The 15193-nt window shown below is 29.4% G+C and overlaps 3 protein-coding genes across 5 annotated transcripts; 1 reads left to right on the top strand and 2 right to left on the bottom strand.

Annotated features, from left to right (window-relative positions):
- Positions 1-672: 672 nt before the first annotated feature.
- Positions 673-6960, bottom strand: LOC130670601 (peptidylprolyl isomerase domain and WD repeat-containing protein 1). The gene is made up of 9 exons (XM_057474014.1): positions 6934-6960; positions 6434-6551; positions 6231-6333; positions 5939-6135; positions 5153-5346; positions 4726-5063; positions 2984-3173; positions 1864-2439; positions 673-881 (listed from the first exon to the last, which is right to left on the bottom strand). Exons 1-9 carry the CDS (start codon positions 6943-6945, stop codon positions 738-740), a joined length of 1872 nt encoding a protein of 623 aa, XP_057329997.1. The 5' UTR covers positions 6946-6960; the 3' UTR covers positions 673-737.
- Positions 6961-7328: 368 nt separating this feature from the next.
- Positions 7329-10734, top strand: LOC130670604 (CCHC-type zinc finger nucleic acid binding protein). Of its 3 annotated transcripts, none has more exons than XM_057474019.1 (3): positions 7329-7497; positions 8964-9232; positions 9382-10734. In XM_057474019.1, exons 2-3 carry the CDS (start codon positions 8984-8986, stop codon positions 9601-9603), a joined length of 471 nt encoding a protein of 156 aa, XP_057330002.1. In that variant the 5' UTR covers positions 7329-7497; positions 8964-8983; the 3' UTR covers positions 9604-10734. The 3 variants fall into 3 exon arrangements, with proteins under 3 accessions (XP_057330002.1, XP_057330003.1, XP_057330000.1); XM_057474020.1 differs by lacking the exon at positions 7329-7497 and adding an exon at positions 7658-7779; XM_057474017.1 differs by lacking the exon at positions 7329-7497 and adding an exon at positions 8374-8765.
- Positions 10735-14083: 3349 nt separating this feature from the next.
- On the bottom strand, positions 14084-14961 carry LOC130670605 (39S ribosomal protein L14, mitochondrial). Its single transcript, XM_057474021.1, has 3 exons — positions 14839-14961; positions 14505-14745; positions 14084-14434 (listed from the first exon to the last, which is right to left on the bottom strand). The coding sequence occupies exons 2-3, from the start codon at positions 14683-14685 to the stop codon at positions 14181-14183; spliced, it is 435 nt and encodes a 144-aa protein (XP_057330004.1). The 5' UTR covers positions 14686-14745; positions 14839-14961; the 3' UTR covers positions 14084-14180.
- Between the last annotated feature and the right edge of the window lie 232 nt (positions 14962-15193).

Raw genomic sequence — 15193 nt, 5'->3', positions numbered from 1 at the left:
TTTTAATTTATAATAAATAAGTTCTTTTTATATTAAAAATTATTTTAAGTTGAATCCTTTGTCAATTAACTGGATAATTTATGATATTAAAATTGTAAAAAAAAAATTGAATTTCCAGAATGACGATAAAAAAAATTTATCTCGACTATATTCACTCTACAATGATAATTAAATTAATAAAAAGATGATCAAATCAATATATTTTAATTATTGGCGTGACGTTTTTTTTAACTCAGCAATTAATTTTTTTTTCTATCGAAATCGAATTTACAAAGGCAGAGATTATTTTATTTATTAATTTTTTTATCCAGTACTTAATGCAATCACTTTTATTAATTGTCCAGACAAAAATCTTTCCGTTTAAAATTACAAGACAAATTTCGTAATTACAGAACACATCTGGTCTACTCGCGTTTAAATTCCGTGTCTTGGCAGCAATTAATTGCACGTAATTAAATAACTATTAAGAATAATGTTGAATTTTAATTGTATGCATTTTTATAAATTATTCAAAGAAATTTAAATTTTGTGTTTAATGTATTTATAAGTAGCAAGTAACTGCATGTAATTTAATGGAAGCCGTTATGTGAGAATTAAATTAAAGAAAACCCTCAACTTGAGTTGGTGAATTTATAAAATAAAGCGACTTAGTTATTTGTATTATAAAAATTCAAGTTTATTTAATTTATAATAAAATTTTCCTTGACATACAAACATAGAAAAGAGTTTAGTTACATCTATTTAACTGTAATGCTAATTATTCTTATGTCGTCATAAGGTTTATCCGTCTTCGGATTGGTTTTAACTTGGCTTATATTTTGTACAACTTCCATTCCTTTTATCACTCGACCAAATACCGTATGTTTGTTGTCCAACCAAGGCTAAAATAATAAAAGAAGAATATTAAATATAAAGAAAATTTATATATATTATATAGCAGGAATTTGGAAAATATCATTCGACGTTTCCGTCAAGTTTCTAATTAAAATTAATTTTCTAATGACAAATAATGAAACTTTAGTCACTGATGTAAGTCACTGTCCTCAATACCGAGTCTTTTGCTCGTTAGACATCTTGAGGCCCGTAGCCTCTGAGGTCAGGAACTACCCCCAGTTTGTGAAAATTCGTCCCTACTAAAGAAGAACACTGAGGCGGAAGAAGAGGCATTCCAACAGGACCCAACGTGACGTCATCTAGCCATTCTCTCCCTTCTTTTTATTATATCAATTATTATTAACTGTCCGTATTATACGATTAGTTGTCGGGTGTAATAATGATTAATTGTTAAATAAATATTTAGTTTAATTTACTAGCTAGTGAAATATATTAAAGTGCACTTCTTACACTGATGAAGAAAAATTTTTCAAAAGAGTAAGTGCAAATAAGCGATTTCCGGAAACATCGTCGGGCCCGTGTCTAAACTCATGACAAGAGACCGCCGTTCGCTAGGGTAACCTGAGATGACATCAAACGATTCATAATTTTGTGTTTTTTTGTACTAGATCTGCGGCCCCGAACTTCTGTCCGGTGACCGACTAACTTTAATTTTAATGTTTCATTTAAAAAATATATTTTTATTTTGTATTTCAATTTAAAACCCTTCAAATAAAACTTAAAAATAGTGAGAGTCGATCAGCAGACTATCGATTTTCCAACGATCTCCACCTCGGGAATGATTAATTAAATTTTCATTAAGTCAAATATAAATCTAGTAGTAGAGCTACAAGCTACTGTCTACCGATTGAATCAATGAACTAGTGTTTTAGATATTGCCCACGTTCCTGCTATATACTATATATATTTAATACAATTAATGAAAATAAATAATGTTTAATTGACATAAAAAAATAAAGTATTATTTACCGTTGGAGTCAAAGTAATGAAGAATTGACTGCCGTTGGTGTTAGCACCAGCATTAGCCATACTCAATGTGTAAGGCCTGTCATGTTTTAAATGAGGTCTGAATTCGTCTTCAAATTCTCCACCCCATATAGATTCACCACCCGTTCCTGTTCCAGTGGGATCTCCCGTCTGAATCATGAATCCTTTTATAACACGATGAAATATATGACTATTGTAGTATCCATTTTTCGAATGTACACAAAAATTTTCAACCGTCTTGGGAACGTCTTTTCCAAATAACGATATGTGAATATCACCAAGTGCTGTGTGAATAATAGCCGTATCATAAATCTTTTGCATTATGCTTGCTTCTGTTGAAGATATGATATCTTCTTTAGACGGTTTTTCATTAAAGACATCTCTGTCACTCTCTTGGCCTTCTATTTCTTGAGGTTCTCGCCGTGAAAATAAATAAAATCGATTTTTCTTATGCGCTGTGCAGAAAAGTGTCGGGTCGGGTTTTATTAAATCTAGGGTTGGATTGTCTGCGGCTTGCATTTCAACGGTCACAGCTGCTCCTGTTTGTCGTGACTTACCCTTTAAAAAAATTTTAAAAAATAATTAGTGTGAGAAATTGCACTGTAGTGACGATAGTAAAAATATATATTTATGTTGAGAGCGGCTGAGGCAGCCGTTCGGCACACGCGTGGCTCGGGCGATCACCGAAGTTAAGTAGCATTGAGCATGGCCACTACTTGGCTGGGTGACCGTTTAGCCACGCGATGGGTTCGAACGAAGGTCTCTGACCGTTAGGCGCGGGATGAAGATCCAGTGATCGGTAAAATGGGAATTTTATCGACCACTGGAGCTTCACCCAAACCGAACTGTACTGGCAATGGTTTTCTCTGTGGTTTTCCTTGCCCCTATACCCCCACAGCCAAGGTGGAGGATAGGGTATCACCGTAATGGTACAGTACAGTATAAGCACAAGTCGGGCCACAGCCGCACAATGAAAAGCAGATAAAGAAAGGAAGCAGTTGCGATGTAAAGGCAAAAAGTGTAAAAGGTCGTACATGCGGCTATACACTGGAACAATTATTCATTCATTCATATATATTTATGTTGATAGATAATTAATTACCTGAAATAATGCTAATTGCATTGGACGGATATTTTCTGGTTTTCCTAATATTCTAATGCAACGATTTGTATATATATTTACTAATTTTATTCCCAACATTGTACTATACATTATTATATAACCTGATTCGTCGAAAATTATATTTCCTAAATTAGTTTTCGTTTTATCTAATTCACGTTCAACTGCCATTCTGAAAAAAAAAAAAGTATAAATTAATATTTTAAATATATAAAATTATTAAACAGTTGATTGAAATTTCATTTGAGGTAGAAAATTAATAGCAAGTTGATCTCTAATGCCTTTACTCTTTGTATAGTTAATTAATATTGCATAAATTAATAAAATGATCAGTAAACTAATTAAATATTCACTGCTTTGATTGAAGTTGATAATGAAAGTAATTAAAATTAATAAAAATTTCAAAGGATATACACGAACTAAAATAATTATTAACTACATCTAATTAATTTTATAAATTATTAAAGATACGAACAACCTGCACTACGTGACTGCCCAAATATCGCTACTAAATTTATAAAGTACACAGAAAAAAGGATTTCTTGCCGCAAAAAATTTTAATTTGCACCAAGAAATTTTATGCATTATCAATTAAATACAAAAATTGTCTTGGAGCGAGAAAAGATTTCTTTGGTCAAGAAATAATTTCTTTTACCAAGTAATTTTTTCTAGTTCTAAATAATTTTTTGTTTTCAATTCACAATGCAAAAAATTTATTGGGGTAAGTAAAAATTTTCTTTAGGCGAGTAAAGATTTTTTGTGTCAATGAATCCTTTTTTTTTTTTATGCACACTTTTTTGGCTTTGAGAAGCTTTCTAAAACCAAAAGGGAGTATAAAAATCTGTCATTTTGGAATAAGTAACGCGATATAAATAATATAGCTATATATTCAGTCATATTTAGTGACAGAATAATTAAAGTATTAATTTATTTAAAGAAAATAAATACGATCATCTTTTTTCTCGCGTAATTTAAATGTAATTCGAATGATATAGATAAATCTATTTATCTCAATACTTCACAATTAAAAAGAGTTTAAAGTATGAAAAGGCACAAATTCAAGTCAAGACCTATCTAATGATACCAATTTCAATAACATTAACTAATTCTATCATATAGATATGGCGGGAACAAAATTTTCCTTATTCTCTTAATAATATAGATTACGTTGTATAATAATTTGTAGTGATTAAATTTATTTTCTGTTTTTAAAAAATTAAATTTTGACTAAAGAAAAAAAACATCGGAGTAACCGAAGTAGCAGACTTGACTCTGTGACATCTATAAGATTCTAGTTTTGTGACATTTCAATGAGGCACCAAAATGATGACAAAAAGATCAGAAATTTGTTACCAAAAAAATATCTTGTTAAAAGACGACACAAGCGATGACAAAAAAGTAAATTACAAATAATTGTCAAACAAGTCATCAAAACTATTTTTCAACTTAAATGACTTTTTTAGGATGGAAAAAAGAAGACAAATTTCCTATAATTCCTAAGACCTACATCTCTGTCTTATTTAAAAAAAAAAAAAATTTGTCTTGTCCTTTTAAATGACATCTTAAAGTTGTCTCTGTGCAACTTGGGAAGTTGATGATTACCAGAAAACTTTTAAAAAAATTATAAGCCCGATAAAGTTTGAATAAAATAATAAAAATTGTAATTTAAAATTTATGATTCTATTTACCAATTTAATTATTTAATAATAAATGTTATATATTACCTTCGACCGAACTCCATATTTGGAAGTTGTTGTGTCATTTGATGAAGTTCACTGAATTTTTGCAAAGACTCATCAAACACTCGATACAATTTACCAGTAATGAAATTGAATATTCTTATTTTACGATCGCCACTCAGTGTCGCAAAACGTTTACCATCCATAGAAATGGCTAAGCCACACGGATAAGTTTTATTCTTAGCAAATTCAAATAAGTCAGTGTCTAGTTTTGATTCAAAAGACACTTTCTTTGGAAATCTATACTGCGTTTTTGGTCCGGTCCAGTACTCCAATATTCCAGCTTGATCAATTGATATACAAGTATCGTAAGCTACATTAAACTGTAATACTAAACATATTAGATGTGTTTACTTATTTAATTATTAAAATGAGTAAATTTAAAAATTAATTTTCTACATATTTACAATACCTTCATAACAATGACCGGCTTAAGATGTAATGATTCAAATACATGAAGAATTTGGCTGGTTTCTTGTCCATTGTAAACATATATTTTTGGTGAATTTTGATCGGCGACAGCTATTGCTGGTATTGCGTCACCAGATGAATACACCCATTCAACACATGATGGTTCGTACAGTAAATCAATTATATTATTCATATCTATAAAAAAAAAATTAATTAATTATTTATTTTAAAATTTCCACCATCATAAGAATTTTTTTCTAGCCCCAAGAAAATTTTATGAGTGCAAATGTAGCAGACACACAATTTTTTTATTACATATAAAAAAAATTATGATACTGAAGTTAGCCGACGTCTAATAATTTTTGGATTTTATTTTAGACGGTAAATTATAAAAAAAAAAAATTTGAAAAAATTGCACCTGTAGTTTTTTAAATTTTCTACATGTGCATATTTTTAGTTTTTATTTTTTTGTAATTGCTTGTTGAAAAAACAATCCGAAAATTTTTAATTGTCTGCTAACTTCAGGATCACAAAAAATTAAATAATTAAAACAATAAAATTAAAAAAAATGCATATACTAAATTTTGAATTTTCTAAACATGCATTTTTTTTTAATTTTATAAACATTTTAATTTATTATTTCAAAATTTTTAAAATTGTCAGATGTCCGCTAACTTTACTGTCATTAAAATTTTGTTTTCAATTTATAATTCAAAAATGTTCTTGGGACGAGTAAAAATTTTTCGCGCAAAAAAATAAAATTTAGTAATAATCAAATATCTCTCACCAAAATTAGTGACATCATAAATTTTTAATACTTTATCAAGACCAACAGTAGCAGCAAAAACTCCATCATAGCTCGTCGCTAAACCTTTGATAGCTTTCGTATGGCTTTTATAATTTTTAACAAACTCTATCGACTCATCCTGCTTTTTCCAAAATTTCACAGCACCGTCACTGCTCGCAGTCATCAGAAAATTCGTTCTATTGTAATTTAAGAAAAAAAAGATTTTAATTAATTTAAAAAATCAGTAAGTAGTTTAAGTTAAATAATAAAAAATTTAAATTTATTAACTTACTTTGTAACTAATATATGAGTTACTACATCTTTATGCATGTAAGATTTTTCATAACATTCGCATGAAGGTAAATTATTGATGTAAACTTGTTCGTACTCCAAAACTAAAAAGAAGAAAACGATTAAAATTCAAATATTTAAAAATTTTAATTTATAAAATAAATATAAGTATAAAAAACACAAATAAACGAGGTTACAAAATACCTTTTTGTTTTTTCACAGGAGCAGCTTCACTAGGTGTCGGACCAACCCATTCATTGTCACTATTATTGTCTTCCAGTTCTCTTTTTTCCGACATTTTAAATTTAAAAATAAAAATAATCTTCAATAATAAAAAATAATAAAATATTTAAAAAAATTTTAATTTCCTGTCGTAAATAAATTCTTGTTTTGAAAGAACTGTTTCCAAAGTTTACCGCAAAGCTAAAAAAAATTGTCGCTCTACTTCCGTAATATATTTTCTCATGTAAATGTAATTCTGTCGAATTCTCATGTCAAATTACCAACGACGGAAGTTTCCCACCATTTAGTTTCTCTCAAAAAATTGCTGCCACCCCAAATTAATTTAATACCCAATTAAAAAATTATTAATCCATTTATTCTTACTCTCATCTTTAGAATAATAACAGACAAATAAATCATTAAAAAGTAAAATAATAATATCCAAAAATATGTTTAATTATAAATTCAAATAAATTTCATACTCCAATAGCCATCCGCAATGTTGCCAAGTGATCCTGCGCACAACTTGTCACCAACTGCGCATCTATTTGGCAACCTCGTGACCCCCGAGGCCGGTACACCGACACTTCAACTCACCCGGTATTTCTATCAGCCAATGAAAAAATTACAAAAGTCAAGTTCCAAAAATCTTGAAACTTAAAAACAAATAAATTCTCGTTACAAAACTCCTTACCCTCAAAACACCCGAATTTTAAATTCAAATAAATTAATTGCTAGGGGCAATTGAAGTTTTTTGCTGTAAAATAAATTAAAAGACGTGAGTAAATGGTTGATAATTTGAATTTTGTAGTGATGAAGAAGGGAAATTGGTGGCGTTCGTGTCTCTAGTAAGAGGTTTGGCGGGTAGCCAGCGCGCCGATTGGCCGGTCTCGTTCCCATAGTCGATGGTAGCCGTAGTCGTCCGGTCTAGCATCGGTTGTATTTTTACACGAAAACATTGTTAATTTCGTCCTCTTTGCCACAAGTTGTGTCGTCTGTTGTAACTCACGAGGAAACATACCACGTTTATTCACCTTTATTACCAGGTAATTTTTTTTAAATATTTTACTACTAACTAACTAACAATTAAATTAACAATCGTCCAGCGGCAACATATATACCATATATACCGTGCATACATATCTATATCTATATATATATATATATACATTTCTATCTGGATGTAGATATATACATATATATATGCGTAAATCTATACATACATATGTGTTTAATATAAAATATACGCGGAGAGCTTCCTATTACCGGATAATCATGGCCCGCTCTGTGTAACTCCACACGTGGTCTACGAAAGGTCGTTACCAGATGTATGTAATATTATAAATAGTGTTAAACTTTAACTATTCCATTAATTGTCGGTAATAATTTTAAATTTCAGATGTGTATTTTATTTAATTATTAATTATTTATAAATGTGCGGTGACACTAAATATCAACGGCCGAAGTCAAAAAAAAAAGTTCTAACTACGGCGTCACTCGGTTGCCATTTTCGCGCCGTGGCGTATGTGCGTGGTTATTTGCAAAGTGGGGGCGCAAGCCACGTTGCTTAAAAGTTTAACAGTTATTTAAATAATTATTATAAATTACAAACAATATTTTCATTGTTTAATTTTAAATTCAATATTATTGGGGTATATTTTTTATGGTTTTTTAATATTTTTATACAATGAGTACTTGGCTTTTTTTTTTTATTTGTAGTACTATTAGTTTTTTTTTTTTTTTTTTTTTTCTATATCGCAAACGCGACACCATGTTCTATTCAATGTGTAGAACGATGCGCAGTTCACAATAAGACGCCCTACTAAACACGTGTACCCTTCATACCCCGGACATATCCTTGCTTAGTAAAGATGCCATTTTATTTACCTCGATAACGTTACCGACTCACAGGTTTCGATTCATGAGAGAAAGAAAATAAAACTGTAACGAGAGAAAGTTTTGGTAATTATTGTACGTGTTCTCGCAAAAGTCCAACGGTGGCGCAACGGAATCGAGAGGAGAAAGAATAGAATACGCGTAAAGAAGTAAAGAGAAAAAATAAAGAAAGAAAGAAACGTGAAAAAAAGAGCGAGAGAGAAGGACTGAATCGGACCTCCCCATTTGTGTAGCAGCGATGGCGGTGTTGGTGGTGCCGAGAACACTCTCCCTTCGTCTTTCACTCCCGGAGCTCTCCCCTCGCGAGTGATATATTTTAAGAATGGAGTAGACTTTTTAAATGCCATGAAAATTAAAAAAAATATGTATAATCAACCGTCAATTCGTTCGTCGCAGTCCTGGCATCCTTATCAATTAAGTAAATTATCCAAACGCGTAGTCATTTTACTCGTAGTGTCATTTCATTGTGAATTACAGCTCCATTTTTTTTTATTTTCTTTTGTTTTTATAAATTTTAATTTACTGTTTATTTTTTTAGTGAATTAATAATGTCAAGTTTTTAAATCTAACTAAACTTTGTGCTTAATTACTAATTTTTATTTTTTTTTATTTATAGAGATTAACAATCGACGAAAGATGAGTTCGAGTACTTGTTATAAATGCCACCGAATGGGTCACTTCGCGCGGGAATGCCCCCAGGGTAATACCGGCGGACCTCGAGGAGATCGTGGTGGACGCGGTGACAGAGACGGCGGATTTGTACGAGGCCGCGAAAAGTGCTTCAAGTGTAACCAATTTGGACACTTTGCCCGTGATTGTAAAGAAGATCAAGAACTCTGTTACCGCTGCAGTGGTGTAGGACACATCGCAAAAGATTGCCAACAGGTAAAAAAATAAATAACAATAAAAAATATCATCTTCCACAAATACTCAGACAACACACTACTGATACTTGGATCTGTTCCAACAGTAATTAGCACCAACATAAAAAATATCAGCGAATAATTATTTACTTTTTTTTTTAAATTATTCAGGGACCCGATCTAAACTGTTACATCTGCAACAAACAAGGTCACATGGCCCGTAGTTGCCCAGAGGGTGGCAATGATTCCGGACGTTTTGCTCAGAATTGCTACAACTGCAATAAAGTAGGACACATTGCACGTAATTGTACCGAAGGAGGCGGAAAAATTTGCTACATTTGTGGCAAAAGCGGTCACATAAGCCGTGAATGTGACCAAGATGACAGAAAGTAGGAGACAACAGTAATCACTGGCGCTCGCTTAACGATTGCGATTAGCCGTTTAGCGTGGTGCACAACGCCTACATCGAGAATTGTATCTAGGTAGAGGATAATTCTGTTGAAACAATTTTATAATGTCAGCTACAGTTAAAGCGATTTGATTATGCGTAAATAATAAGTCTTTTTTTTATATATATACACATTGTTTCGTAGCAATTAATCTCTACTGATGCGTCAAGTCTCGGTTGTCCATTACACCACAATAATCTCCTATTATAATCCCACTCCTAAAATAATTCCTTGACTCCTCAATAAATATTCCTCTCTGTTTCCTTTTTTATTAAAATTCGATTTATTCCCTTTTATAAATTATACCCGGAGTTGTTCTCTTCGTAAAAAAAATAAAAAGAGGCTTAACATTTTTTTTTCGACAATGATGCTTCTAAGTTTTTTAATTGTTACACCGATCACTTGCGCCTGCGCAACGACATGGACACTTATTATTATTAATATTATAATTATATACTTGTGAGGATGAAGAAAGTTTGATGATGATGATGATGATAATGATGATGATGATACTGAAGATTATGGTACACGAGACGAGAGATAAAATATTTAACTAAAACTAACAACATACAGACACACAACACTACTAATGAAATGTAATAATAATTATAACATACAAAAAAAATAAGAATGAAAGAATAAGAACATTTGATTGATCAAATAACGCGTAGGTATGAATCCTCAGCTCCTATTTTTACCTTAAGCCTGTCTCGTAATCGCATATAGTTGCGATGCAAGGTGTATGGATTTTTTTTTTTTTTTCGTGTTGACCACAATTGCAAAGTGAAAAGTTGAAGAAAACGAATGAAAAATTGATGAGATAAAAAAAAAAATTACTGATAATTGTATTGTACATTAATTATTATTATTATTATTATAATATCATAAAAAGGTTTTTTTTTATTGTAAACTGAGAACATTTTGTTCACGGTCGATCATGAATATTTTTTGTTTTAATTTAATGGTGATTATATGGTTGGAACATAAAAATTTTTTCTTGTATAAAATGAAGACTGAATTGAACAGGCTTTTAATTTTCTTTTTCTTAAGTAAATGAGAGTTACAAATGGGTAAATAGTTGTTGTTATTGATGATTTGTTTCTCTTTCCGATATCCACACATCTTGTATCTGGTCCTCCCTTTCGAGCTCTCCCTAATTTAATCAAAGTTTATTAATTAATTAATATTAATAATAATTATAATTTTTATGCCCAAGTAATAATTAACAAATTACGAAGAAAAAAAATTTAATTGAGTAATAAAGTCGAGAGAATTTCAGCCCTGAATGCATACAAGGGGAAATTAGTAGCGTTCGTACGCACAATGCGTGAGGATATTAATTTTATTTAGTAATATTTTTTAATTGCTTTACTGATCAATAATTTTAACATTTTGATAAATATTTTTTTACGTAATCTATCGATAAACGGTTACAAGAACCACAATTATATCGTACAACTATTTGTATCTATTAATTAAATTGATAATTAGAATCGACAACTGAAATTTAAATTTAAAAAACAAATATATCTATAAAAATATGAGTCCTCATACATTGAGTTAATACGTTACTAGATATATGTATATATAATACTGTGTACGTATATACATATATGTACACATGCATGTCAACAGGAGCTGTATTTTGTACTGTAAAAAGCTAAGTATACTCTGGTCGTTGCTGGTGACTAATTTAAACGATATTATTTGTACATCGCGGACATATTAATTGTATACATAAATTTAAAATGAATCTAATAATTCAATAATCATTAATATATTTTTTTATAAGTGTCAATGTAGCTGACAATTGTCATTTTTTAAATTTTGAAATAAGCAAGTTAAATTTGAATCGAATAAAATTTAAAAAATGCGCGTTTATAGAATTTGAAAATTAGTGTGCATTTTTTAAATTGTTTAATTCGTTTATTTGAAATTAAAAATTTGTCTCATCTGCTGCATTCACACTCATACTTTTTTTTTTCATAAATTGCGTGATTGATATATAAAGATCTTAATTTATCAAGAGACTCAGTCGTGAGAAATGATCCTGAAGACAGATGATTAGCAATCTTCGGACTTTTTTTCAACAAGTCAATAAAAAAACTGAAAATATGCACATGTAGAAAATTTCGAAAACTACATGTGCAATTTAAAAAATTTTTTTTTTTTTTATAATTTGTCGTTTTTAAAAAAAATCTAAAAATTATAAGACGTCGGTTAACTTCAGTGTCATTGTGAGAAAACTATTTTTTGAGTGTATGAAAAAAAAAAAATTTATGACTCAAAATATTTTTATTTATCGTAAACACTAGTTTATAGTGCGATAATTGATAATAAATATATTTGTCCAGTACTATTTAATAAAATATATAAACATTGTGGGATAAATTAATCGGTCTAGATATGAGTGATAATAAATTAAAAAAAAAAAATAAGTACACACGATTAATTAATAAAGTAATTGTTATTTGAGATTGATAGTTGAGATTTTTAAAAACTAATCAAGTAAATATTTTTGCGTAAATCGAGCAAATGTTTATTTGAAGTGTTTTTTGTTTTAACTTATTATTCAAATAGTATTTTTTAAACGAGTAAATTTTTTAGTCCATATAAAAATGTGATGACATGAATCTGTAAATTAATACACGATTTACAAAAGCAAAGTAATTATAATAATGAGAAAAAAATAAAATGGTACATAGTAATGGAGACTAGACTACACAGAAAAAATGGATTTTTTGGCGCAAGAAAAATTTATGACTGGAGTCAACAGACAATTAACAATTTTCGGATTTCTTTTTCTATAAATCAATTTTTTAAAAATTAAAAATACGCACATGTAGAAAATTTAAAAAACTACAGGTGCAATTTTTTAAAGTATTTTTTTTTTTTAATTTATCATTTTGAAACAAATCCAAAAATTATTAAACGTCTGCTAACTTGAGTATCAAAAATTTTCATTATGAAATGAAAACAAAAATTTTTCTTGCCTCTAAAAAATTTTTTCTCATCCTAAGAAAATTTTCGTCTTCAATTAATAATACAAAGAACTTATTGGGGCGAATAAAAAATTTTTTTCTGTGTAGTTTTCCAGTCTCCGAGGTAATGATGAAACATAAGACTTAAAATAGTTATACCAGCAGCGACAATGTGTATTTATTATCAACAGCCAGGCGTGCCTGAGTTGGTGGAACTGAAGTGTCACGTGTATTTATAATTAAGTAATAGTTGAGATATCAGGTATCCTGATAAACAATTAATTTTTTATATACACTTAACTCTTCGGGACTGAATCCGATCTCACGCGTTATATCGTGTAGAATTTTTTAGTGCGCTAGTGCGTCTGACGAGATTTGGAGGATCAAAAATAATAAGAAGAGATAAATTTTATTTCGTTATTTAATACTGATGTAATGATGGTCTTTGATATTAATCCCACTTCCTATACATAATATTAATAAATAATTAATTAATTAAAAAGCTATAAATTTAATAATAACAACTCTTAGTGATGTTTATGATGATGTAGAACTTATTTTATAAATTTAAATAAAAATTATGGGAGGATGTGAGTTTGTAACATCTATTTTTTTATTATTATCATTATTTTTGTTATCATAAATATGCAGCAGATATTTTACATACTTACAGAATATGTTTCATTGATGAACTTGAATTGTCTGCTGTCAGGTCAAGTGTTTGTAGAAACGGAGTTTTTAATTAATTTGACATTTCTATGACAGCAACGATAAATTTTTACAATTATTATGTCAATGCCATATAATAATATATGCACCTGAAGATCCGAACGTTTTTCGGGCAACGAAAATAAAAAAAGTTACGTAATTTGACTGCTCAAGGGGTAGTTCCGAAAATCGGGGGTGGCTTAAGATTTTTGGCTGACATACTAGCATTGAAATGCGAAACATTTCAAAAATCTAGTCATCCAGTAGATTTTTTACTTTCCAATTTTTTTTTTTCGTTGCGCAAAGAACGTCCGGATCTTCAGATACATAATAATATGTCATTAAGACAATTAAGATTTTGTCGAAATTAAATTCAACTGTCAGTTGATTCGACCCTCAAAACTTCTGATAAAATATCATAGATTATATTGATACTTAACAGGATAAAAAAAGAGAGAAAAAATTCAAGTACTTAATGTTAAATTAAAAATGATAATTTTTGAATAGAAAACTCAGAGGTAATTTTGAATAATTTTTTTATCTACTCTATTATAAATCCTTTTGTACCCCTTTTGCAACTTATATACTTTCAAAAATCCATTATATATTCATATAAATATTGACGGCTGATTAAAAAAACAATAAATTGTGAATCAATCTTAAATTAACTCCCTGTATTTTAAAATTAAATTACGAGAGAGATAAATTGTTTGCTAATTAAAAATAAACGTCTAGTGGATCATTTCATTTTTACATTTAATATCCTAGTAAACAGAAGAGTACAAATTTTTTTTAACGATTAATTGTAAGTCTTTGAATAATTTGTTTATCTCTACACAAATCGCGATGCAATGGCTATTAATTTAGTGTAGTCAGCTCCTTTCGAATGAGTTTTTTGTTTAAGAATTGTTCTTAAAATATGTGGTATTGGTACATGAATGCGTGTACCAAGTGGGGTTCCATTATCATCAATCAACACTATGTTATTACTATCAAATTTAGGCACTTTTGGATTTTGTATCTGTCTCAATCCAACTAGAATTCCTTTCTTCATTTCACCTCTAATTGCTACCAAGACACGATCACCTGTACAATAAATATTAATTTTACAATATAATTAATTATGATTCATTTTATTTAATTACTAAAAACATACCTATAAATCCAACGCCTTTTTTATTGTAAATATGTATACATTTTGGTGGTTTACCTTCAAGCATAGCTCTCTTACCGATTTCACTGTTGTCTACAACTCTTAATCGTGTTAATTTACGTATTTCATTATTTACTGCTGTCATATGAATATTACGGGTAAATGTCAACCCACGTAATGCCATTGTTTATAATTGACTTGTAAAAGTTTACAACAAATTCATCTATTCAATAATTTTTAATGCCTGTCAATAAAAGATGTCAATTAATATAAATTTATGATTATTCCTTTTTAAATATTTGATTACAGTTTTATACGATAATTAGTACCAACTTACCTCATTAATGGTCATAAATAATTAATTTTAATAACAATTGAAACCGACTTTGGAGTACACGAGGTTATTAATGGGTGCTTTCTTTGAAAAAAAAAAAAATTTTTCATGTGCGCAGATGGAAATGCGCAATTATTTTAAGCGCGAGTACTTGAAAAATTTAAGTGGATGTCTATTTAATAATTAAACAGATGAAATGTTGATCCAGATTCAGATGTCATCCAGTTTCCTGATGATACAGATAATTAATCACCCAGATCTCAATGGCAAAGATTGACTTTTTTTTACTGACCGTAAATTTTGAATAAAAAAAAAGTTAAATTCAAAAACTTCTAAGAATTTTTTTTTATGAGTGTGA

Source organism: Microplitis mediator, chromosome 6 (genome assembly GCF_029852145.1).
Source record: "Microplitis mediator isolate UGA2020A chromosome 6, iyMicMedi2.1, whole genome shotgun sequence".
NCBI lineage: Eukaryota > Metazoa > Arthropoda > Insecta > Hymenoptera > Braconidae > Microplitis > Microplitis mediator.
The sequence above is the reverse complement of the archived record's forward strand: the minus strand, read 5'-3'. Positions and strand labels throughout refer to the sequence as shown.

What these genes read in the sequence shown, in the direction of transcription:
- LOC130670605 (XM_057474021.1), bottom strand. Translation starts at nt 14,685, where the DNA reads ATGGCATTACGTGGGTTGACATTTACCCGTAATATTCATATGACAGCA. An exon ending in AAAAGGCGTTGGATTTATAG is followed by an intron (nt 14,435 to 14,504) that starts GTATGTTTTTAG and finishes TTTATTGTACAG; the next exon opens with GTGATCGTGTCTTGGTAGCA.
- LOC130670604 (XM_057474017.1), top strand. Translation starts at nt 8,693, where the DNA reads ATGAAAATTAAAAAAAATATGTATAATCAACCGTCAATTCGTTCGTCG. An exon ending in CTGGCATCCTTATCAATTAA is followed by an intron (nt 8,766 to 8,963) that starts GTAAATTATCCA and finishes TTTTATTTATAG; the next exon opens with AGATTAACAATCGACGAAAG. An exon ending in TCGCAAAAGATTGCCAACAG is followed by an intron (nt 9,233 to 9,381) that starts GTAAAAAAATAA and finishes TAAATTATTCAG; the next exon opens with GGACCCGATCTAAACTGTTA.
- LOC130670601 (XM_057474014.1), bottom strand. An exon ending in TCCTGTGAAAAAACAAAAAG is followed by an intron (nt 6,334 to 6,433) that starts GTATTTTGTAAC and finishes TCTTCTTTTTAG; the next exon opens with TTTTGGAGTACGAACAAGTT. An exon ending in AGCCGGTCATTGTTATGAAG is followed by an intron (nt 5,064 to 5,152) that starts GTATTGTAAATA and finishes TTAGTATTACAG; the next exon opens with TTTAATGTAGCTTACGATAC.